Source organism: Arabidopsis thaliana, chromosome 5 (genome assembly GCF_000001735.4).
Source record: "Arabidopsis thaliana chromosome 5, partial sequence".
NCBI lineage: Eukaryota > Viridiplantae > Streptophyta > Magnoliopsida > Brassicales > Brassicaceae > Arabidopsis > Arabidopsis thaliana.
The window spans coordinates 16,902,003-16,926,405 of NC_003076.8; the positions used below are offsets into that span (position 1 = coordinate 16,902,003).

At 35.7% G+C, this 24,403-nt stretch overlaps 7 protein-coding genes, 1 long non-coding RNA gene and 1 pseudogene across 11 annotated transcripts; 4 read left to right on the plus strand and 5 right to left on the minus strand.

Annotated features, from left to right (window-relative positions):
- The first annotated feature begins 472 nt into the window (after positions 1 to 472).
- Positions 473 to 3,292, plus strand: VAR1 (FtsH extracellular protease family). Its single transcript, NM_123592.4, has 5 exons — positions 473 to 1,946; positions 2,026 to 2,272; positions 2,354 to 2,537; positions 2,627 to 2,798; positions 2,879 to 3,292. Exons 1-5 carry the CDS (start codon positions 657 to 659, stop codon positions 3,098 to 3,100), a joined length of 2,115 nt encoding a protein of 704 aa, NP_568604.1. The 5' UTR covers positions 473 to 656; the 3' UTR covers positions 3,101 to 3,292.
- AT5G42280 (Cysteine/Histidine-rich C1 domain family protein) lies at positions 3,200 to 6,057 on the minus strand (the record flags this gene model as incomplete). Of its 2 annotated transcripts, none has more annotated exons than NM_001344441.1 (3): positions 3,200 to 4,965; positions 5,247 to 5,859; positions 5,977 to 6,057. In NM_001344441.1, the coding sequence occupies 2 exons, from the start codon at positions 5,552 to 5,554 to the stop codon at positions 3,483 to 3,485; spliced, it is 1,791 nt and encodes a 596-aa protein (NP_001330864.1). In that variant the 3' UTR covers positions 3,200 to 3,482. The 2 variants fall into 2 exon arrangements, with proteins under 2 accessions (NP_001330864.1, NP_199043.1); NM_123593.2 differs by having other exon boundaries at positions 5,247 to 5,358; positions 5,516 to 6,005.
- A 3,519-nt stretch (positions 6,058 to 9,576) lies between these two features.
- Positions 9,577 to 11,989, minus strand: UBL5 (ubiquitin-like protein 5). Its single transcript, NM_123595.4, has 2 exons — positions 11,609 to 11,989; positions 9,577 to 10,620 (listed from the first exon to the last, which is right to left on the minus strand). The coding sequence occupies exon 1, from the start codon at positions 11,828 to 11,830 to the stop codon at positions 11,609 to 11,611; it is 222 nt and encodes a 73-aa protein (NP_199045.1). The 5' UTR covers positions 11,831 to 11,989; the 3' UTR covers positions 9,577 to 10,620.
- Positions 9,578 to 10,196, plus strand: AT5G42290 (transcription activator-like protein). Its single transcript, NM_123594.4, has one exon. It carries the CDS (start codon positions 9,698 to 9,700, stop codon positions 10,028 to 10,030), a length of 333 nt encoding a protein of 110 aa, NP_199044.1. The 5' UTR covers positions 9,578 to 9,697; the 3' UTR covers positions 10,031 to 10,196.
- A 1,736-nt stretch (positions 11,990 to 13,725) lies between the features above and the next one.
- On the plus strand, positions 13,726 to 16,567 carry AT5G42310 (Pentatricopeptide repeat (PPR-like) superfamily protein). The gene is made up of 4 exons (NM_123596.4): positions 13,726 to 15,648; positions 15,735 to 15,887; positions 15,974 to 16,045; positions 16,123 to 16,567. The coding sequence occupies exons 1-4, from the start codon at positions 13,858 to 13,860 to the stop codon at positions 16,234 to 16,236; spliced, it is 2,130 nt and encodes a 709-aa protein (NP_199046.1). The 5' UTR covers positions 13,726 to 13,857; the 3' UTR covers positions 16,237 to 16,567.
- On the minus strand, positions 16,487 to 19,594 carry AT5G42320 (Zn-dependent exopeptidases superfamily protein; the record flags this gene model as incomplete). 2 transcript variants are annotated; one of them, NM_123597.3, is made up of 11 exons in its annotated part: positions 19,204 to 19,243; positions 18,796 to 18,853; positions 18,612 to 18,722; positions 18,313 to 18,450; positions 18,153 to 18,222; positions 18,014 to 18,069; positions 17,793 to 17,918; positions 17,447 to 17,586; positions 17,205 to 17,277; positions 17,045 to 17,119; positions 16,487 to 16,951 (listed from the first exon to the last, which is right to left on the minus strand). In NM_123597.3, exons 2-11 carry the CDS (start codon positions 18,841 to 18,843, stop codon positions 16,649 to 16,651), a joined length of 1,140 nt encoding a protein of 379 aa, NP_199047.2. In that variant the 5' UTR covers positions 18,844 to 18,853; positions 19,204 to 19,243. The 2 variants fall into 2 exon arrangements, with proteins under 2 accessions (NP_199047.2, NP_001332683.1); NM_001344442.1 differs by having other exon boundaries at positions 16,649 to 16,951; positions 19,204 to 19,594.
- AT5G06295 lies at positions 18,833 to 19,227 on the plus strand. The gene has a single exon (NR_142906.1). It is a non-coding gene; the product is annotated as an other RNA (long non-coding RNA).
- A 1,574-nt stretch (positions 19,595 to 21,168) lies between the features above and the next one.
- On the minus strand, positions 21,169 to 21,746 carry AT5G42323 (annotated as a pseudogene). The gene is made up of 2 exons: positions 21,415 to 21,746; positions 21,169 to 21,330 (listed from the first exon to the last, which is right to left on the minus strand).
- Positions 21,747 to 22,099: 353 nt separating this feature from the next.
- AT5G42325 (Transcription factor IIS protein) lies at positions 22,100 to 22,849 on the minus strand (the record flags this gene model as incomplete). The annotated part of the gene is made up of 2 exons (NM_148072.1): positions 22,100 to 22,319; positions 22,368 to 22,849. 2 exons carry the CDS (start codon positions 22,847 to 22,849, stop codon positions 22,100 to 22,102), a joined length of 702 nt encoding a protein of 233 aa, NP_680377.1.
- Between the last annotated feature and the right edge of the window lie 1,554 nt (positions 22,850 to 24,403).

Consider the following 24,403-nt stretch of genomic DNA (forward strand, 5'->3'; position numbering starts at 1 on the left):
ACATGAAGAGTATAAACTCTACTCGCATAAGCATTAATATTGTATCATGATCGAGTTTAAATATTAAATATTATGTATATGATCAAAAATTAAATATTATGTATTATAGCAATAAAAGATTAATTACACAGTTTATGAATCGAGTTTGACTTAGTGAAAAGTTTAGCTTTATTACTATCCCAGTTAATAATTCGTACCAATTCGATTTAGGCAATTTAATTGTATGAATTCTATAGAGACCATATTTTATTGTTACTTTTACACAAATTAAGATTTAAACTTTTTTTTTTTTTATATATCTTTCATCGAATGGAAGTCTCTCTTCCGTAGGTAATGTGGACATTGGGGTTTATTTTTCTGGCAATACAAAACACACAACACTAAAGCCCACAGTGTTTGAAGCAGGCCCAATAAGAAGCTCTCTTCAAATTTTTAGACTCTTGCGTGTCCGCTAGTATCACGACTGGATATGTGATAACACACGTAGACGAACCTGAAGCAATCACTCAAACTCAAGACTTCTCTTTAATCCTCCTCCCAAAAATCTCAGAGAATCCTCCTTCAATTCCAATTCAAAGCTCCTTCCTTTTTTCACATCTCTCTTCTTCAAATTCAATCATCATAAAAATCGAATCTTTATTCTTCAGAGAGCTTCAATGGCGACCACATCATCAAACCCATTACTACTTTCTTCAAATTTCCTCGGTTCTCAAATTATAATCTCAGCTCCAACACCAAAAACCACCACAAAGTCTCTTCCTTTCTCAGTAATCTCTCGAAAAAGATACCAAATTTCTCAATCGGAGAAGCTAATGAAATCGTTACCATCACAAGCTGCGTTAGCAGCTCTGTTGTTCTCATCTTCATCTCCACAAGCTTTAGCAGTTAACGAACCAGTTCAACCACCAGCACCAACCATTACTGCTGAAGCTCAATCACCAAATCTGTCGACTTTTGGTCAAAACGTTTTGATGACAGCACCGAATCCACAAGCTCAATCATCAGATCTTCCTGATGGAACACAATGGCGATACAGTGAGTTTCTAAATGCTGTGAAGAAAGGTAAAGTTGAGAGAGTGAAGTTTAGTAAAGATGGTTCTGTTCTTCAGTTAACAGCTGTTGATAATCGTCGTGCTACTGTTATTGTTCCTAATGATCCTGATTTGATTGATATCTTGGCGATGAATGGTGTTGATATATCTGTTTCTGAAGGAGAAGGTGGAAATGGGTTGTTTGATTTCATTGGTAATTTGCTTTTTCCTTTGTTGGCTTTTGGAGGGTTGTTTTATCTCTTTAGAGGAGGTCAAGGAGGTGCTGGTGGTCCTGGAGGTTTAGGAGGTCCTATGGATTTCGGAAGATCGAAATCGAAGTTTCAGGAAGTGCCTGAAACCGGTGTGACATTTGGTGATGTTGCTGGAGCTGATCAAGCTAAGCTTGAGTTACAAGAAGTTGTTGATTTCTTGAAGAATCCTGATAAGTATACTGCGTTAGGTGCTAAGATTCCTAAAGGTTGTTTGTTGGTTGGTCCACCGGGTACGGGGAAGACGCTTTTGGCTAGAGCTGTGGCTGGAGAAGCTGGAGTGCCGTTCTTTTCGTGTGCTGCTTCGGAGTTTGTTGAGCTTTTTGTTGGTGTGGGTGCTTCTAGAGTTAGGGATTTATTTGAGAAGGCGAAATCGAAAGCTCCTTGTATTGTGTTTATTGATGAGATTGATGCTGTTGGTAGACAAAGAGGAGCTGGGATGGGTGGTGGAAATGATGAGAGGGAACAGACTATTAATCAGCTTTTGACTGAGATGGATGGGTTTTCTGGTAACTCTGGTGTCATTGTGTTGGCTGCCACTAATAGACCGGATGTTCTTGACTCCGCGTTGCTGAGACCTGGTAGATTTGACCGGCAAGTCACAGTGGATAGGCCTGATGTAGCCGGAAGAGTTCAGATCCTTAAGGTTTCTTCTTGCTTTCATTTTCTGTTAGAGTGAAACAATGGAGACAGTGTGGTGAATAATGTTGTGTGGTTTATTGCAGGTGCATTCTAGAGGAAAAGCTATTGGGAAGGATGTTGATTACGAAAAAGTTGCGAGGAGAACTCCGGGTTTCACTGGTGCTGATTTGCAGAACCTGATGAATGAAGCTGCGATTCTTGCTGCTAGACGTGAGCTTAAGGAGATAAGCAAGGATGAAATATCTGATGCTCTTGAGAGGATCATTGCTGGACCTGAAAAGAAGAACGCTGTTGTCTCTGAGGAGAAGAAAAGACTTGTTGCTTACCATGGTTAGATACTACTGATCCTAGCTACTTCTTGTGTTATTATTGTGTTGACCACTCACTGTTCAATAAAATTGTAATTTGCAGAGGCTGGGCATGCTTTAGTTGGTGCACTTATGCCGGAGTATGATCCAGTGGCCAAGATATCGATTATTCCACGTGGCCAAGCTGGTGGGCTCACCTTTTTCGCTCCTAGCGAAGAGAGGCTAGAGTCCGGATTGTATAGCAGAAGCTACCTTGAGAACCAAATGGCTGTTGCACTTGGTGGAAGGTAGTTTACAACTGAAACTGTACTGGTTTTGATTTACAAGAGTAGTCTTCGAGTGTTAAACAATGTTTATTGTGTTTCACCTATGGTAGGGTTGCAGAAGAGGTGATCTTTGGAGACGAGAATGTGACAACCGGAGCATCAAATGATTTCATGCAAGTGTCGCGGGTGGCTCGCCAAATGGTTGAGAGATTCGGGTTCAGCAAAAAGATTGGACAAGTTGCAGTTGGTGGAGCAGGAGGAAACCCTTTCTTGGGTCAAAGTGTAAGTATATAAAACTCGATACTCAGGTTTTCATAATTTATTGTGTTGTTTCCAGCTCTCAAAACATGTTTTGTTTGCAGATGTCATCGCAGAAGGATTACTCGATGGCAACAGCGGATGTGGTTGATGCGGAAGTGAGAGAGCTCGTTGAGAAGGCGTACGTGAGAGCGAAAGAGATCATAACAACACAAATTGATATCCTACACAAGCTTGCACAGCTCCTTATTGAGAAAGAAACTGTGGATGGAGAAGAGTTCATGAGTCTTTTCATTGACGGACAAGCCGAGTTATATGTTTCTTAAAATCAACTAATTGGCTTGTAATAATACCAATTAGCTTCGATCTATACATACTGTATGTTAATATACATTGACATGTTCAGAGACTTTTCTTTTTCTTTTTCTTTGCTGCCGCTTTCGATTCCCAAAATAGTGAAAATACTCTCATCGTTCCGACACAAGTCTATATATGCAAACAAATGCATTCTTATTATTCTGGAAAATTTAGTTTAAACACACAAATAAACCTGAACGGCTGAACATAACAGTGAAAACAAACAAAGCGGAAACCAAAAGACTTAAAAACAAATTCTTGAAATTGAAATACCTTAGCTCTATCAGACTCAGACGTTACGCATTTCTTGTCATCTCGTCTAGCATTAGATTTCTTTGTCAAGGTGCCCTCTCACCTTTCTCTTTTGGCCAATGCTAATTTCCAAATGTAATTTGCCAGACAATCAAGAGTACAACAACTTTCGTATCTGCCTATCTGCTTGAATACCAAAGTCTGTGCACAAAGAAGATTACATTGAGAGCAAAGTGGCCGAGTGTTACCATCATTTCGAGCAATTTCAACTTCATATCTACCAGAAACCAATTTGAAGATGTAGTGGGGCTTCATGTACATATCTTTCCCTTGTAAACAGTTGACATGGAGAGTGATGCTGCAAAATTCACATGTATAAAACCATTTGCTTGCATCTAATTTTGATTCACATATCTCACACCAATATTGGCCACTTGTTGTATCTTCATCACCGTAGCATAGGGTGAGTGGATGCCTATCGTATTTGTAGTGTGCCTTAGTAGGCAAAGTAGCACATCTAATACCCAAAAAAGAAGTGCATTTAATGCATTCTAGGTAATAGGATGAACAATAATCACTTGAACACCCCATGCATTTACCTTCCGTCAAATTGAAAAAGAGATCATGTGGATGACAACCATGAATGAAAGGATCTGGAAGAGAAGCGCAGTTGACGTCTACGAGAAATGTACAATCTTGTTCACCGCATTTGTACACAAAACCACAACCAATTCGGCTGCAACCATCACATATGAATATGTTGCTTGCCGAGTGGTACAGATGACCGAACCCGGAGATCCGACCAAGTGGGAAAGCGTGGAGCGTAAGTGGGTGTTTATGTAATGGGTGGTATTTTTTGCGAGGAAGAAATGCACATGCTTCATCGAGAACAAAATCACACTTCATACAACCATAATATCTCTGAGAGATCATTACTGGAAGGGTGCATGCCTCACATACCTTGTCTTTCTCACAAATATTGTTCTTTTCATAAAGCTTTAGATAATGCTCATGGCTGAAATGTTGAATTGTCTCCTCATCAATCCTAACAAATGACTCCATATATTCCTCGGGTTCTTCAGGCACTCCTTCAAGATCTTTTCCATCCCAAACCTCTTTTCTCGTTGCACATTTTGAATGGACAGCATAATGACATCCCTTATTACAAGAGTATTGCCCGTTGTTGACGTCGATGGTTTGGCGACAGACTCCACATAAGAAATCACCAGGTTGAAGGGATAAACTGAAAGAGAGACGGTGTGGGTGTCGGGTGATCTTAATGACACGAGGTAGATAGATACATGATCTGTGGACCATGTGGCTGCAAGGGAGACAAGCGTAAACAAGATCATCGGTCTCGCTTAGAGACAAGCCACATGCATCACAAGGAAAAGGAAGTCGTATAGGGAAGAGGGTGAGGGTGTGCTCATGACTTTTGATGTGTGAGATAGTGGGAGGTGGTGGTCTCATCGAGCAAGTCGCATTAAGATAGAACTTGCAGATAGAACAATGATAATATACCTTTTGTAGTGGAACCTGACAACATTTGCATTTCAGGTGATTTCCATCAGATAAACAGGCACTATCACCATAATCATCATCACCATCACCATCATTGTCATTACTAACACCACTAGCGACGGCATTACTGTTGACGCTTTCTTCGTAGTCATCATCAACTTTGTATACCAATTCATTTTTAGAGGCATCATCATCGTTGTTGATGCTGAGTTCCAAAGCCCATGTCGAATAATCATTATTGTGGTCATCATCATCATCATCATCATCATCATCCTCATCCTCATCATCCTCATCCTCATCCTCATCATCATCATCTTCATCATCTTCATCATCAACAACAACATCATCATCATCATCATCATCATCATCATCATCATCAACAACATCATCATCGTTATCATCATCATCATCATCATCATCATCATCATCATCATTATTATTATTATCGTCATTACTATTAGCCTCAACATTATTGTTGACATCGTCTTCGTAGACAACATTATTGTTGACGTCGTCTTCGTAGTCCTTATCAAATTCGTGTACCGCTTCTTCACGAGTAGAAGCACCATTGGATAAAGAGTCACCATCACCATCATCAGCAGCAACATCACTATTGTTGTCGTCGTCTTCACAATCATCATCAACTTCATATATCGATTCTTCTGTAGAGGACTTGTCTTTCCAGTTTCGGGGTGAAAAATCAAAAGTCGGATCTACGGAAATGAGAGTTAGAGGGTGAGAGGGGTGAAAAATGTGTTTTATCTCCGGTGGAAAGACGTGACAACCTCTGTGGAATTCCAATTTGCATGTAACACAGTAGTAATAGTACCTACTGTCTTCCATATCCTTGCCTTTGCACGAAAAGCACATAGAAAGTCGAGGATGAGAACGGTATCCACGCCGGCAAAGCTTGTGCGGCTGAGCCGGATCGGACAGACGACATTTGGGTTTAGATGTAGAAAAAAAGGGAGGAGGTGTGTCTTCCATATCATTGCCTTTGCTCGAGGAGCATCCAAGCCGGAAAAGGTTGAGCGGCTGAGCCGGATCGGACAGACGACATTTGGGTTTAGATCTAGAAAAAAAAGGAGAAGGTGCTTCCATATGGGTTTCTTTTGGAATTAAAGAAGCAGCAAATGAAAGGTTTTCAACTCATAAATCTTTTTGCTCCCAAATATGTCTTTATATAATAAAGAAATTTTCACCGTGGACACCTTTCTGACTTTTTCTTTCATAGAAAGACAAAGTGGGCTGGCCCAACCAGGTTTTAGCCACTCAGCCAAAAATATACAAATTTGCCCTGGAACGAGAAATGAAAGGAGGCGGTTCAGTTTCGTTTCTTTATTTTTCTGGTTACCAAAATTTAAATTTAAAATTAAATCAAAAATACGTTATTAACTTTCTGACAACCAAAGGAAATCAAAAACTGTTTGTCGAAGACGAAGAACAATTCCGACGAAAAACAAACTCCGATCGAAAGTGAAATTTCGATTGAGGCTCTGTGCGAGTTCTAGTCGTTGCTTAAGTTGAAGAAATTTCGATCGAGCTCGTGGTAAAGGATAACAAAAAGAGGATTTTCTGGTTTCTTGAATTATTGTTCATACTCAAATGGCGGAGATGAAGAAGAGTAGTCGGCAGCGAGGAGTTTCGGATGTTAATGAGTTAACGAGCGGCTGCAAAATTAGGGTTGCAGAGGTTGAAGACGAGTGCAAAATTACAATTATACCCTTCATTATAAAAAAATGTACGTATATGTAATTTACGGTATACGTACACACATTACTACCGTGTACGTACACATTACTACCGTGTACGTACACATTACTACCGTGTACGTACACATTACTACCGTGTACGTACACATTACTACCGTGTACGTACACATTACTACCGTGTACGTACACATTACTACCGTGTACGTATATATTATTACCGTTACGCACATATATTTATATGATATTGCTAATCGTGAATTGTCTTCAAATGATAATAAATAAAATATTATTTAAAATAGAAATAAACATGTTAGATTTTGTTTTATTGTAAAGTCGGCAAACAAAATATTTATTGAGTTTGTACATTAGAAACCTTTGGTTATTTTGATTAGATAAAATATCTTTTGGGGTTTTCTCCATAAATCTATTCATATATAATAATTAAATAAAAATATATGGTCAAAGTATAGTTGTTTCTCTTACTTTTGAAAAATGTTATGTACGTACATGATAATAATGTACGTACATCTTTGTTAGTGAGTTAAAATTGTTGAGAATAAACAAGATTTTAAACTAAACCCTTAAACATAAACGATAATATTGAGATACACGTACACGTATACAACTTTAAAATGAGTTTAAAAATTCTCTAACCATTGTTTACGAAAAAATTTTAATTTTATTTTTTTGACATCAAGATTAAGTTATTATGTAAGTTATATGTATGCTGTATATTTTAATATAGATTATGCATATATAATATTTCAACGAATCGTACTCTCATTCATGTAAAACCGATCTTCCAATACTAAATTGCACACCATTACAATTCATTTCGCATCTACCATGCCTATATGTATTCGTGTACGTAAAACATTCATCTTTACATAATTCACCAGATACATAATTAGTAGTGTACGTACATATTCTTTGATAAATGTACGAGTGTACGTTAACTTCGATTTTATAATTGTAATTTGGGTAATTGAAATATAAAAGTCTAAATATAATTTATGTTAAGTATATAACTATATTTTGAATACCCATTCGGTTCTCAATTTGCTTTGGATAATTTTGGGTTTACAAATACAAAAAGAATCTCCAACAAAACAATTTATGAACCCAGAAATTTGTAAAAACGTATCATTACTTTCATATCACGTTCTCAAGTGTAATTAATAGGATTAACACGAATTTCTTACCCAGAACACAGATTGTCTCTCCTTCAATCCTTCAAACTTTGTAAAACAACAACTGAAAACTTTAGATTCTTCACCGTAACACAATTTCGATATTCGTTTTTTTCCCAGAATTCTAATCTCAATTATGTAAATATCTTACAATATAATCTCTATTATAATAGGTAATCATGAGTTTTAGTCTTGTCAAAACTTTTTAGCATTAAAAACTTCTGAGCCCAACCAATTTTTAAAATTTTTAATTCCAATTTCAAGTGTCAAATTCGCCGAAACCCAGAAAACATTTAATGCATTTCTCGTCGATGAACAGTGTACGTACAAATCCGGTTCTCTTGGATTCCAACGATGCGGTCCGTACGTACAAACCGGGTTCAGTTTCGTCAGGGGCCTTTTGGTTAGTTTTTGGCTGAATGACTAAGAATTGAAAGGTCCAGCCCACAGTATCAAAATCTGAAATTAAAAGTGGATCAATGGCTACTGTGTGTAATTTACCCTACTTAATATCTAGCAAGATTTAAGACCAGTTCCAATATAAAGTCAACTACTTTTTCCTACTGTTAAGTACAGGTTTTTTAATTCATGTTGGCTGACTAAATTGGACAGCTATCATCTACACATTAAAAATTTAAAATAATCCCCACTACAGTCTACAGCAGCTCCGATTATAGTTCAATGCAAAATCTTGTTATTACGATCATATATATTAGTTTTTAAATATTTTAAAGGTATAGTTAAATTCGTCAATGTTTTTTTTAATATATTATTAATAAACTTTTGAAAATTTTATGGTGATAACGGCATGTTATTTTGCGTAATATTTTTAACTTAATAATATTTCTTTTGTATTTTTTTGTTTTTTTGAGATTCGTTTTGCAAATTGATGAAAAGTTTTCCAAAACTGAAAACAGTTCCATTAGGTGAAATTCGAATAATTTTGTGGGGCAGTAGGAAAATATTTTATGACATCTAACTCAGAAAGATAATTGTATATTTTGTTCCACTAAATGCAAAGAATTTATTTAGTTCATAATGAAATCGGGTAATTTATTAATTAGGAACGACCATATTGATATAAGATGTGCAACTAAACATTAAAAAAGACCATATAAAAAGTTGTTTGTTTTGTTTAAAAAATGACTTGAGCTGTTTGTCCCATTGTATTAGAGAAATAGACTTAAGAACTAGAGATCTGGTCATTTTAAATCAATAAGGAAACTCCAACAAACTAGTTTGTCCATATATATACATTTTACAGTGTTTTTGTTGTTAATATATGAAATATGATTTTTAATAATTTAATTCAAATAGATCAAGGTTTACGCTGTTTAATTTTATTTGAATCTTGAATAATTTTAATAGGTTAGATTATTTATCTGGTTTTGTGTTCGGATCCTGAATAATTAATTCTTAAAAAAAGTTACTATTTCTAAAAAAATTAAAAATAAAATTAATTATTTAATTACTAAATTTAATATATATAATACCTTTTAGTAAACCATATTTGTCATTTTCGGGCTTTTTGGCGCAGTTAAAGATCCACTACTAAATTAAAAACTTATGGATTTGAATTTAACATTTTTAATTTCCTTTGAGGAAAAAAAAAGAAAAGAAAAATGTGAATTTGAAGTTTTGAACTACATATGGCGAAGCCCACTTGGTCGTCGATCAATGGAAACACGAGTTTTTGCCCACATCTCAATATTCACTCTATAAAATATTCTAAACATTTGCCTACTTGATTGTCAAAAAAAAAAAAAAAACATTTGCCTACTTAACGTGTTCGTCTTCAGATCATGGCACGTGGGAGGCAAGTAAACGTGTCTGAAGACCACTTTTGATACAAATAGACCAACAACAGTGTCGACATCAAGACAAAGTGACAATGGAGAAAGAACCCAAGCAAGAGCCAGAGGAAGGGAGAGATAAGTACGAGCCACATCAGCACCAGCCACCGTATATCTCGCAGATGCAGCCAGTGACGCACGAAGCCTACGGTGGTGGCCTCTACGGTCAGGACGACGAAAAAGAGACCACAAATTTAGAGAAAGAGGCCAAGAATATAGAGAAAGAACCTCAGCAGCAAAGACCACCGGCCAGTGATACACAGAGCGCAGATGGGCCTGACGAGGTAAAGACGTTGACACCAAAACACAAGCAACCAGCTTCTTCGGGTGATAGAGACGTTGACATAACTGGCCAGTCTTACATTCAATGAAGGTGTTGTAATGTCTTTTTAGTTTCCTATCATTGTGTTTTTCTTAGAAGCAAGTTTTTTTGTTCTGTTTTTGTCAAGAAAGCGTACTTCGGCTAATCAACGAACAAATTTGGTGTATGTAAAGCTGACGGCAAAAAAGATTGTGATTCCATGAAATATAACCTGATTACTAGTGAGAGTATCTTAATTCTTAAACAAGAAACTGATTTCTAGAGCGTCTTAAGCTAGAAAATCTGTTCTTGCATTCATATTGCACTGCTTAAAGGCCTACAAGTTTGGTGTCTAATCAGTGGTAAGCAGTAAGCAATAAGCACTAGTGGTATTTGGAAGATGGGTAACATTTGGAGAAAGAGCACATCAATACAACCAAAAAGACTAATATACTACAAACTTAGAGATAACCAGAAATCAATCTGACAATTTGGAAGGGTTTAAAACCATTGACAGTGAATGTATTATTATTACCACAAATTTGAAGTTATCACGTCTTACAACATACTTGTGTCTTTTTTAGATGTAACATGGTTGATATGAGTTTATGTAGGTGTCCAAATCAACAACACTCCTTCAGCTTAGCTCCTTCGATTGGCCTGGACCAGATAGAAAAAGCAAATAAACAATGAAGCTCGTGTATACCAATCGAAGAATAGAATCATAATCAGATTAGGACAATGCGCAAACGATCATGAAAATAGACATGTCAGAGGTTCATTGGAAAACTGCATATTGTCTACCTCAAGTTACCATGTGAGTTATTTATTATATAAAACAATTGAATGGAATGTTTGGCGACTTTACTGTTCAGTATTAATAGCAACTTATTCAGAGTTATCAATCATGTTCCAATAGAGACAAGGGGGTGTCTCAATGGGAGGAAGCAAAGGTTCCATGTCTTTCTAAGACCTTCTCATTACACAAACGATTAGGAAAGATCAAAACACATTTCAGTGGAAGAAGAATGATAATAGAGAATCTTTTTAACCAACCAATCTATTTCATTACGAGCAATCATATCTTCTTTGTACTAAAGGAGCCTCAACATATCTATCTATGCTTAGGATACTGTGGAACAAAATCAAAATCCTTAAAAGCTTCAATTTTGTATAACAATGGATTTTGATGGGTCCAACTAAAGCTTTAGAGTTCTACTTTTCACAGGTCTGCAACTAACTACAACCTCTGAATTTGCTAAAGTTTCTGAAAAACCAAAAACTTTAAGGAAACACATTGGTCAGCTATTCACTTATGGCGTCTCTTAAGGTTTAGCAACTAGGCTATTCCAAAACATTATAATTAAAGGTTTGGATTCTCCTTAAGGGTTTACTTACTACAAAATCAAACAATAACAAGCTTCAGTTTTTAATAACAATGGCTTTTCAAGGTTCCAAAATTCCAATTAAATCTCCAAATTCTGCAATCACAGGGTCCACAACTAACAACAACATCTCAATTCCGCAAAATCTTCAGAAAAATCAAAATCTTAAGCCAAAAATAAAGCTCCATACTCAAACAAATCACATACCACAAAAACCGAAAGATAATCAATCGTAATCGCAAACAATAAGAAAGATGTAAAACCTAGTTGTAGTAAAGCTCAAGACCCATGCCGTCATGGATCTCATAGTCCTTGAGAGTGATGTGATCCTTGTAGATGTTGTACCACTTCTGAATTCTGATCTTCTCGGCTCGTGTTCCGGTTTGTGCCGCGACAAGCTTCTTCAGATCACCGATCGTGTCATCATCGTTACACTTCACCCTAACTTTTTTCCCTAAACGATCGTTGAGAACCACCTCGATCATCTTCTTCGCTCGAAAACTACAATTGCGAACCCTAGCCCCCAATTTTCTATTCCTCCGGAAAAGTAAAGTACGGGAAGATTCTACGCGTTAAGGCTCGTTGTGACTTTTATTTATAAACTTTTTTTTGGTCGTACTTATGTCGGTTTGAGAATTGGTAATAGATTTATTTAATTTCTAGAACCTTATCTATATTTTAATAGATTTTACCTTTTTTTTTGTCGGCTAATAGATTTTACTTTAATTTTGTGAATTATCAATTTTGGCTTCCTATTTTCTCCATATATAGACTTTGTATTAAAATTATTTTTTTGTTTATATTTGAAAGTTTGTGCAAAAAAAAAAAAGTTTATATTTGAAACCTTATTATTAAAACCTTGTGATTGTGATTTTTTTAATTTTTTTATCATCTTGAATTCTCTCAGCAAACTTAAAAATAACAACAATTTTATCCTATCAAAGAAAGAGCCGACCTCTCAAAATAAGATACATCTTAATTGTGATTATTGATGCTAGCAAACTCAAAAATAACAACAATTTTATCCTATCAAGAAAAGAGCCGACCTCTCAAAAGTAACAAAAGCAAAAACCAAAAATTTACATAGTGTCTGATTGGTAACCAAAAGCTGTACAAGTTTTTTAGCTGTTAGCTTTATTTGAATAGTGCAAAGCTGTTAGAAAGAGTTGTACAAAAAAGCTGAGAGTAAACTTTTTATAACACTTTTAATAAAGTTTTTGTTATTGGTAACTGTGAAAGTTGTACAAAATTATATAAAGCTGTATTGTGTTACCATTCAAACTCATAATCTGATATGTAAAATTACAATAAATATGCCACCAATTTACGTCTAAATAAAATTCTACAAAACGCTATCAAATCACTACCAAATATGCAAATCAAAGACAAGGAGCGAAGCTTAACTACTCGAAAAAAATCTGTCTCACGAACAAGAACACCATCAAATCGAACCAACTATCATTCACCGCCATATCAACTCCGGATAGGAAAACATGTAAACTTTAACATCGACTTGAGACAAATCAAAACAACTAGAACAATCTAGAGGAAAATTGAAGTTGAACCAAGAAAAAAAGTGCTAACATAAAGATGAAAGCTTGACGGATACTAACGAGAGATCACCTCGAAAAATATGGTCTATTTTTTCAAGAAAGATGGTGTTGTTGTATGAAAATACGGGAGCTATTTGACTTCTTGTGTATATCCACTTACTTTGAACCGTATCACAGGTTTAAAAGTAATAATTCGTAAGTTTGAAAAAAAAAATCTCATTTAGCTAACATTAAAGAAAATTTAAACGTTGATTTAAAACGCTTTAACATGTTTCCATAAATTGGATTAACAAAAATTGCAACGTTTTCAAAACAGATCGACGACGTTTTAAAAAAAAACAAGATTTTATTTAAACCTTTCAATTTTTGTATAAATTAAGTATAACATCAATATAAATTATAGGATTAACTTTTCATCGTTAATTTTTTTTTTAAAAACATAAATATCATAATGTCATTAAAAAGTAAAAATATCTAAAAATTCATTGGTTTAAAATTATAAAAAAATATTTCATATATAAAATGAAAATTATTAAATAATTAAACAAGAATTATTTTTAAATATATGTAATAACTCTATAAAATCAAGAAAAAAGAAAAGAAAACAAAAAAACTATAAAATCAATTTTCTCGGAACAAAAGATGTAGTTACATAGGATCAGAACAAGGGAAAGATATTGATCAACCCGTGTAGAATATACAATATGGTTAACTCTTACAATCACTTAATCGGTTTTACCATTACAAATTTTAAACACATAAATTATTATCCTCTGAGAAGTTGGCGTGTGTGCTCAAAAAGGAAATAAACAAAAATTGCAGAAATTACTGAACTAGAGATAGAATGAAACAATAACAACAACCACAAACGAAACAGCTAAAGAAAACGATAATTAAAAAAAAAAAAAAAAAGCTTACGAACGCCATTGGAGAAGAGCACGAAAAAGAAGAAGAAGACTATGCTTCTCTTGCAACAACCACCACTGGTTTCAACTAGATTTCACTCTCTCTACTTCCTCACTCACCACCACCACCACCACCACCGCTTCTTCCAACCACCAATCTCAGCTTTCTCTGCAACAACCTCTGCTTCTTTACCTTCACCATCTCCATCTTCTTCTTCTTCTTACTTCTCCTCATGGAATGGTTTAGATACAAATGAAGAAGAAGACAATGAATTCTCCTCCGAGGTTCACCGTCGCTACGACTTCTCTCCACTCCTAAAATTCCTCTCAAGATTCGGACCAGTCGAGTTAGCTCTAGATTCGGAATCGGAATCAGAAGCTTCACCGGAATCGCTTAATCCGGTAGAGTTCGATCTCGTCGAGTCATACAGAGCAGTACCAGCACCATACTGGCACTCTCTGATAAAATCGTTAACCTCATCAACATCATCTCTTGGTTTAGCTTACGCTGTAGTGTCATGGCTACAAAAACATAACCTCTGTTTCTCCTACGAGCTTCTTTACTCGATTCTCATCCACGCGCTTGGCCGTTCCGAGAAGCTTTACGAGGCGTTTCTTCTCTCTCAGAAACAAACGTTAACACCATTGACATACAATGCCTTGATTGGTGCTTGTGCTCGGAACAACGATATCGAAAAAGCTCTTAATTTGATCGCTAAGATGCGTCAAGACGGTTATCAATCCGATTTTGTTAACTATAGTTTGGTTATTCAGTCGTTGACTCGTAGCAATAAGATTGATTCTGTTATGTTGTTGAGATTGTATAAAGAGATTGAAAGAGATAAGCTTGAGCTTGATGTGCAGTTAGTTAATGATATTATTATGGGTTTTGCTAAGTCTGGTGATCCTTCTAAGGCTTTGCAGCTTCTTGGTATGGCTCAAGCGACGGGTTTGAGTGCGAAAACCGCTACTCTTGTATCGATTATCTCTGCGTTGGCGGATTCAGGGAGGACTTTGGAGGCTGAAGCTTTGTTTGAGGAGTTGAGACAGAGTGGGATTAAGCCTAGAACGAGAGCTTACAATGCGTTGCTTAAAGGGTATGTGAAGACGGGTCCTTTGAAAGACGCAGAGTCAATGGTTTCTGAGATGGAGAAGCGAGGTGTTTCGCCTGATGAACATACGTATAGTCTGCTTATCGATGCGTATGTTAATGCAGGTAGATGGGAAAGTGCGAGAATTGTGTTGAAAGAGATGGAAGCTGGTGATGTACAGCCTAATTCTTTTGTTTTCAGTAGACTCTTAGCTGGTTTTCGCGATAGAGGTGAATGGCAGAAGACATTTCAAGTTCTTAAAGAGATGAAGAGTATCGGTGTTAAGCCCGATAGACAGTTTTATAACGTGGTGATCGATACCTTTGGGAAGTTTAATTGTCTTGATCATGCCATGACGACTTTCGATAGAATGTTAAGCGAAGGTATTGAACCAGATAGGGTGACTTGGAATACGCTTATTGATTGTCATTGTAAGCATGGTCGGCATATCGTAGCGGAAGAGATGTTCGAGGCGATGGAGAGGCGAGGGTGTTTGCCTTGTGCTACAACTTATAACATTATGATCAATAGTTATGGTGATCAAGAAAGATGGGATGATATGAAAAGATTGTTGGGAAAGATGAAGAGCCAAGGTATCCTGCCTAATGTTGTGACACACACTACACTTGTCGACGTTTATGGCAAATCGGGTAGGTTTAATGATGCGATAGAGTGCTTGGAAGAGATGAAGTCGGTTGGGTTGAAACCATCATCGACCATGTACAATGCCCTCATCAATGCATATGCACAAAGGGTACCATGACTGTTAATAGTATCAGTTACAGATCCCTAAGAGAATTATCATTTGATACTGATAGTTGAATGATTCTTTCTTGCCAGGGTTTATCGGAACAAGCTGTGAATGCATTTAGAGTGATGACATCGGATGGACTAAAGCCGAGTTTATTGGCTCTCAATTCGCTCATCAATGCCTTTGGTGAGGATAGAAGAGACGCTGAAGCCTTTGCCGTGTTACAGTACATGAAAGAAAATGTAATAACTTCTCTTGGCTAAAACCTTGAACACATCTTAAAGAACTACTTACTGACCAACCATCATCTCTCACAAAACATTTGCAGGGCGTAAAACCAGACGTGGTCACTTACACAACACTCATGAAAGCTCTCATTCGTGTTGATAAGTTTCAGAAGGTATGCATCATTGATTATGGTTGATAGGGGAATACCTGTAAGTAGGATTGACCTTTTGAGATGTGATGGTTTTACAGGTACCGGTTGTTTACGAGGAGATGATCATGTCAGGATGCAAACCAGATAGAAAAGCTAGATCCATGTTACGGTCAGCTCTAAGATACATGAAGCAGACGTTAAGAGCCTCATAGAAACATAGGGAAACAATGCAAAGGTTTTATCTTGAGCTAAAGTGATCAAATATTTCTCGAGCTTCTGATATCGTCTCGCAAGCTCAGGACCGATATGTAAACGACACAAACCACACATCACAAGAGGAAGTCTTTCATACAAATCCGCACATTCTCTGTCTATGTAAAGATTCAACCTGTACAAATATATAAGTGTGTTGACCAAATTGGATACGGTTACTGTCTGTACTACAGAGATCATGTAGGAAGTTATAAACCAAAGCTCCTTTACTTAAGAATATATCACAAATCCAAAGAATTATGTTGTCTTTTCATGAGACACAACATTTCTAAAATGAGGAATACAAGTTTCGCAACCAAAAGAATTACTAACTTACAAGGGTTAATTAAATGAGAGCTTCCTCCATTAGTTTCATGGCAAGACAGGCATGGAGTTTCTACTATACTTGCTCTTCGCTATCCTGGAACAGAACATGAACATCAGAAGTACTGAAGACAACAAGAAGAGCCTGAAGTAAGTTTTTATCTCTTGCATTCCGACATCGATCACTTCCATGTTTTTCCCATATCTGTTCTTCCTTTCCACCAAGTAGCCATCCAAATACTCGTCTATAGACACCCATTTGTCTGCAGCTTTGGAAGTGTTTCCGTCTAAGTGGAGCGGTCCCAGTTGGAAAATCGTGAAGAATGCAGCAGACCAGTCATTAAGAACTCTCTGAGTAACAGCAGCGAGCCAAGTTGTGAGTTTTATTTTCCTTTTTATGGGTATATATTCGAAAGAAATTGATACAATTCAAAAACATAGTACCTTGAAATTGGGTAGATCAACAGGGTTGAACATTTTAAAGCAATCTCTTGAAGCAGTTTGGTTGTCCCCATAGATCTGGCAATGATAGCAACGGTTATAAGAATATGTGACACAGGTTTTCATGAAAGTGTCGAGAGTAGGTAACTTCAGTCACACAAACCTCAAAGGTGAATGCCATGGGTGCCTTTACAACATCATAGATATAATCTGTAGCTGTACCATGTGCCAAATACCTAAAGTTGAGAAAGCCGATTAGAAAAAGGACAAAGAAAAACATTCTGAAGGGAATATGCCAACTTTCGAGTCTCAAACAATGCTCAGATACAAGTGAAACAAGTTAAACGATGTAGCACTTAAGTTCACTGAAAATATTCATAAGAAATCTTTAGGAAAGAGACAAACCCAACAGAGCCGCCGCCAGATCCAATCATGCAGCGGTCGTGACAATGAAATTTGTTAAGTTTTTCAAGTAAGGTCCTCATTTTCTGTGAAGGTAATCCCTCTGGGGTTATGTTTTTGTGGTCATACGGCATAAATAAAGCCTGAAAACATAAGAAATGAGAATCAAGCTTCTGAACAAATACATAACAAAGCCAAGATCAAGATAAGTTTGTTACACAATTTACAAAATGTAAACATCCGTAAATCCACTATTCACATGTTTACTCATACTCCAACAGAAGTTTAAAGCTGTATTCCCAACATTGTATGTATACATGATAATACTAAAGCAGAAGAGAAACATTACCTCCATTCCAGAATGCACATTTATCCATATGTGAGGATCAAATGATATGGCTAGCTTCCGCATTATTTGAGTTTCGGGCTCACTAAACGGAGCAGTTCCTGGATTCTCTTCAGATGGATCATAATCCTGGAAACGCCGAGAACAAAACAAGGACAAAGGTTCGTGACACATTAACAAGGGATATTGAAGGGAAAGGAAAGTGCAGTGAGGTGAAGAAGTACCTTTTCTTTCTTGCCCCAGTCAACACCCCAATTTCGGTTCAGGTCAACTCCTCTTCCTGTGATTTACAGATATGTTAAAAGATAAAATACAAAACAAAACACAGTCATAATCATGTAATGGAGACTCAAATATGGTTACCATTTCTTCGTTCACAAAGATCTCCAGATTCAACACGTTTGCGACCATTCGGGTTTTCTATAGGAACCATCTGACAAATAATAGCAGTATTTTATGAGTAAGTGAATTTATCAAACACCACAAAGGTGAAAATAAGACTGCAGGGATCAGACTCACTTACTTTTATGACTAGTTTGTCTAATGTGTTTTTCAGGATTCCTCCGTTTTTATTTGGTAAGAACTGTTCTTCGCTCAAAATTGACAAAATCCGAAAAGCAAGTTCAGAGGTGATAAGCTCTCTCCCATGCTGACCAAAAGTCTGGAAGAAAAGGAATCATCTGTCAAAAAAACAGGTATTACCAAAACTATGAAGAAACTTCACCTATAAAAAAGTATTACAAGTTAAACCAGAAGACGGGATTTGTCAATTTATTTGATATTCCTGTGAATAGCTTAGACAGAGCTGTGAAGGGAACTTACAAGAAGAATCCTAAAGTTTGATCTGTCATCACTCTCTTTACCACCGCGACAATAAGTTACCACATTGACCTCTGCATTGTAGCCTTTGTTTCCCGATTTAATCAACTCAATCTGTGAAACAAATATTCACTCAGTCTGAGCTAAAAATACAAGAACCTAAACACGAAACTAAAATAGCACTAACCGAGAGCTTATCTGGATGTCGATGTACCAAAGAATGTATCTGCTCCATTAAATCATCACTGCAACGGACATAGAAGACGATGATGATAAGAACAGAGAAATGAATTTTTCTTCCTTATCTATTGAATCAAGAACTTTAACTATCTTGAAGATCTCTTAACTCTCCTCTAGCCAAAAGACTCTCACTTTACCAAAATGGTCAAAGACCCTTTTATTCTAATCCTACCTCTCCTATGTATGTTAAAGACCCCAGTGGCCCGTAACAATGTGAAGTTGCATTTGGAAAAACAGATTTCTTCGGTACTTGTCATATTATGAAAGGTGAAACAAACCTAAAAACCGAACTAAGTAGAAATTTCCAAAATCTTCACAAAGCTAGAGACAAATACTCTGATATCTGAAAATTGACCTGGAGTGGTAGAGATCCCAGTTAATGGGAGTAACAAAAGACGAGTCAGAAGGATTAGTTTCGCCGAGAACGAGTAACAACAACAATGGTGAGAGGAGGAAGACCGCGTAAGAGATTAGCGGGAAGTGATGCCGCCGACGCATGGCCGCGTCGAGAGAGAGGAAGGGACGAGAGAAATGGGAAGAAACGAATCTCTTCTTCTTCTTCTTCTTCAAGATTGGTTGATGCTTCGTAGGGTTTGTATGATGTCATATCTCATGTCTTCTTCTTCAATGGAATCGAACACAAAGAAATAGAGAAATGGATCTTAATGGAGTTTGAGTCGGAAGAGATTGGCCAGATCGGGCTTGTGTCTGTGTGTCATCCGGTTTTGTCTTTTTATCTACTTTTCTTCGCTAATCAAATGATCAAAGCAACTTGTACTCTCTACGCTAATTATTACTCTTATTATAATGGGCAAAAATTCTTCTTTTTGGCAACAATTTATAATTGCATTTTTAAATAATAGGTTCACCTTTTTATTCATACTCCACCTAATTACAAATCAAACTTATTTAACTATAAAATTAATTTACCGTTAAAGAAAATTATTTATTGGTTATAGATTTACAAAATAGTCAGAATTTAGATTTTATAATTAAATAAAATTAAATATCAGTTAAAGTTTATAAACGGATTTAGCTTTTACAACTAAACAAGATTAAATATTTGTTTCGATTTATAAAAAAATTAGATTTACAATTAAACGAGGTTAAAATGTCGGTTTAGATTTAGAAAGAACGGATAGTATTTAGATTTCACAATTAAACGAAATTAAATATCGGTTTGGATTTACAAAAGAGAATTAGGGTTTAAATTTTGCAATTATAAGCAGCTGTTCTAAGTTGTTGTCTTACAAAATTAACAATATTATTAATTTTGACGGTTCTAAATGTTTTTTTCTGTTTTTGGTCAAAAAAATATATGAAAAAATATTATGTGGTGCCAATTTTGAGATCGGAGCAAAAATGACAAAAGATAAAGAGAAAAAAATGAATTGTTGAGTCGTTGTATGCAACAAGTTGATATATCAACCTTACCAAAAAAAACAAGTTGATATATCAAAAGGGGATACTATTGGGGATAGAGTAGAATCTCTTGTGATATATTTTGTGACAGAGTTATGTCCTATAATTTAGGGATTCGAGTTTATTTTATACGATGACTCTCTTGTATAAATATCACACTTTGTGAATCAATAAACTCAAGTTAGTGCAATACCTAATTCTACAGATACTTTTGACAAATTTTCACATCATAACTCTACCATAGTTTTTTCGTTTTGGCAAACATTCTACCACAGTTTTAGACATGATATTTCCAACAAGTTAATTTAAAGCTATCGAGTTATTTCTATCAATTTTTCTAGGGGTTATTGTTGTTATGCTGTAGGACAATGAATAATGAGAGACTCTTTATGCAGAAAGACAGATAAAAGTATTTAAGATTTTGCCTTTGTAAGAAAATGAGAGTGATAAACAAACCGTTTCATAAAAGTTGGTAACAATAGAAGACAGACATTCAAAAGTAGGAAAATGAAAAACCAAAGACCCTTAACTGCACAAACACTTTGACTAGATTCTTCACCTTCTGCTCAAACTTTACTATATAAAAAACTTCTGACTAAACTCATTTTACATATGCGTAGAAGAACCAAGAAAAGAAGAAAATAGGAAGTTGTGTTTTCACCAAACTTGAAAAGAAGAGAAATAAGCAAGATACAACTGGAGAGTTTTTGTTTTTGCAGATTTGGGGAAGTTGGTTTGCTAGCAGCTGGCTTTGACCATCAAACTTGTTCGAGAAGGAAAAACTATGAAGTGTGTCCTCCACGTTTGCCTTCAACAACCTTGTGACTCGTGTAATGGTACACTAGGTATAAAGAGTTGTTGTCTTTTGCAGATTCTTTATGTTCCAGATTGATTCAAGTTTTCTCTTGATATGGTCTGGAATCAACTTGTTGACTAGTTCAAGTGAGGCTCCAGCTACTTCTTGTTTGAAGTTGAAGAGAGGTGGGAAAGGCCTTCCATTTAGTTAACGAGCGTTTGGTTCTCTCAGTTCATGAAAGAACGGATGTGCACAAGCTCCGAGCTGTAATCCGAGGAAACAAAACAAAATATTAAGCATTCAGTTGGATTCTTAGAGACTGAAGAAACCTCACAGAGCAATGCTTACCTCTGTGGATCTAAGACTTGGAGAGTATTGAAGCAGCCTCGATTTTATATATTGATGTGTGAAGTGGAAGCTGAAAAACGAGAATGGTATGTAAAAGGAAAAAGATACAACCCTTGTACCACGGATGTGCCTTTATCTGCGGAAACCTAAAATCTGTGTAATGTGGATTTCTTCTCGAGTTGGTATACCAAGAACCTGTTTACAACAACTTCATACAGTGAGGATTTTGTAGCCAAAGAATGTAATTTGCAAGGAATCATTGTTTAAAGATTCTTACTTTTATAATTTCAGCAAGAACACAACCAGATATCAATAGAAGTTGTGTACTGATCATTTTTTCGTCTAACTTTAATGAAGATGGCAAGGACAATAGCTGGCTTGTGAATAGTGAGAAAATCTTTATGCAGAAAGACAACATTTCATTCTTTGTAACAAAATAAGTCATTAGCAAAATATTTCATAAGACTTGGTAATAATAGAAGCCAAACATTCAAAAGAAAAACCCAAGACCCCTTAAACTGCAGAAACTGCAGAGCTTCCTTTTATGAAACGAAACACTTTGACTAGATTCTTTTAGAAACAACATTCAAGAACTTGAAACAATCATCGTATTGAAATTACAATCAACTAATATCTCGAGTTTGTGATACAATAATGAAACTCGTGACTAAATCTCTGCAGCTAACTAAGTCATGATCATATCTGCTGATGCAAGAAGCATCTTCATGCGACTCTCTTCCTTAAATCTTGCTCTCTCTTTAATCCTTTGAACCTCCTTCTGAATCTTCTCACTCCCCATCTCGTCTTTCTCCATCTTCACTAATCTCTCCCCACTGATCTCACCAATTAACACTTTCCTCCTCAAATCTGGATTGTTACTATCTCCCATGTTGAACAGAATCGACCTGTACTTTGCTTTTTGAGGTCCCATGAAACAACCTTATTTCTCAAACATTGCAGATTCCACAGATACAGCCACAACCCAAGGATCACAAACAGTCATGACTCGTCTCTTCATCTCCGTGTCAACAACCTCAGTAGCGACTTTAGCCAAAGATGATTGAAGAATCTCATGCACTTTATCTCGTTTTGAATCTCCAGTCTTCTTCATCGTTGAATGCGTCGGAATCTTCACCGGAGTTTCTCTATCACGACTCTTTTCTCTACCTGAAGCATAATGAATCTTCATCCAAAGATCCCGAAGAATCCTTCCTTCCGATCGAATTTTAGGGTTTTTGTGATCAATGAAGAATCCCAAACCCTTCCCCATGGAGGTTTTGCAGACCACGTCACAAACAAGTGACTTAGGTGCTTCCTTCAAACGATTCATAGCATCGACAAACCTCAATACCTCTGGAGAACTCTCAGCACCTTTCACAGACTTAGCCGCTCTAAGTGCTGCCTCGAACAACTCCAAGAACTCTCGCCTCTGCATCGTTCTCTGTTTGATCTCTCGGTAATAACTAGGGTTTCAAAAGCAACGAAAGAGGAGAGAAATTAGTAATTGTTGGAATGGTCTCTCGATCTCCCTGATGTGGTTATATAAAGACTATAAGAGAGATAGACTCTAATCCAAGACCAGGTAGGTTTTGTTAGTTGCACATACTTTTACTTGCTATCAAAGCCTGCCCGAAGTTTCCTTTTTTCGTCTCTGTTTGTATATATTTTCCTTTTTTCTTCAGAATATAATAAAGTCATTAATTTTGTTTTCGTTTTAAAAATCCAGTAAGTAATTCAATATCTGAATTATATATATATTTGTAATTTTCATTATTTAAGAATTTTTTCAAATCTTAAATCATATAAATACATAAATCATATTTCCATGACAGATAAAAAAATTTCACATATTTTTATAAGTAGCAGATAAAAATCATTATTTTGTAATGATGCGTGCAATTAAATTCAGTGAAAAATTAATACAAATATTTATGCTTAAAGCAAAACCATGTATCCAATTCATAAGCGTGAGAAAGAAGCTCCTCGTTGAAAGGGTATCACTTTGGTTACATTCTTCACCTTCTGCTCAAACTTTACTATATAGAAAACTTATGACTAAACTCATTTACATATGTTCATAGAGTGATTTTTAAAGACATTATATAGGATAAGACATGTAATTTGACTTGCTATGGGTTTGTCATCATGACAACAATCGAATGCGATTGAAAATAAATTTTAGTTTTTTGACGAGATACAACCACAGAGTACGTGCTAGTACATTGCTTGATCAAATTGGGTAAATAACAGGATAATAATGATAGAAAAAATATATATATAGCATGGTGCTTTGTTATCTTGCCAAGAACAAGATGGCCTATCATGATGATATTTATCTCCACTTTATAATTTCCCTAAAAGCCATTAATTTACTAATTAAATTACAAATTAGTGTTGAGTGTTGACCAATTGACCAATTTAAGACTTTGAACATTTGACTAAACTAAGTTTAGTATGTGATTTCTCCTAGCAAAAAAAAAAGGTTTAGTATGTGATTTGTTGGACTTTATGAAATAACCAGATTAAAATGTAATGGGTAAATCCCACACCAACAAACAGTGATAATTCTCAAGTAAACATAATTTGAAATTTGACTCCATTTAAAATTGTTAGAAAATAATTATTTTTGTGTTAGAATTCTAGCTAGTTAGACACTTTGGAAAAAACTAGTAATTACAAATTAATGTTAAATTTGACCATTTAACCAAATTTAAAAGTTGACCATTTGACTAATTCAAGTTTAATATGTGAAGTTTTTTTTTTATAACTTTATGCAAGATCCGACATCAACAAACAAACAACGTTAGTTATTTAACATAATTTTAACTTGACTCCATTAAAAAATTTGTTAGGAAATAGTATAAATTTTAGTGATAGTATGAGCTGTTTATGCACTTTGCAAAAAATTAGTATTTGTTTCCTATTGACTATTAATAGTCATAACTCATAAACAATAATATCTTTTTATATAAACCTTTCTCTTTACAAT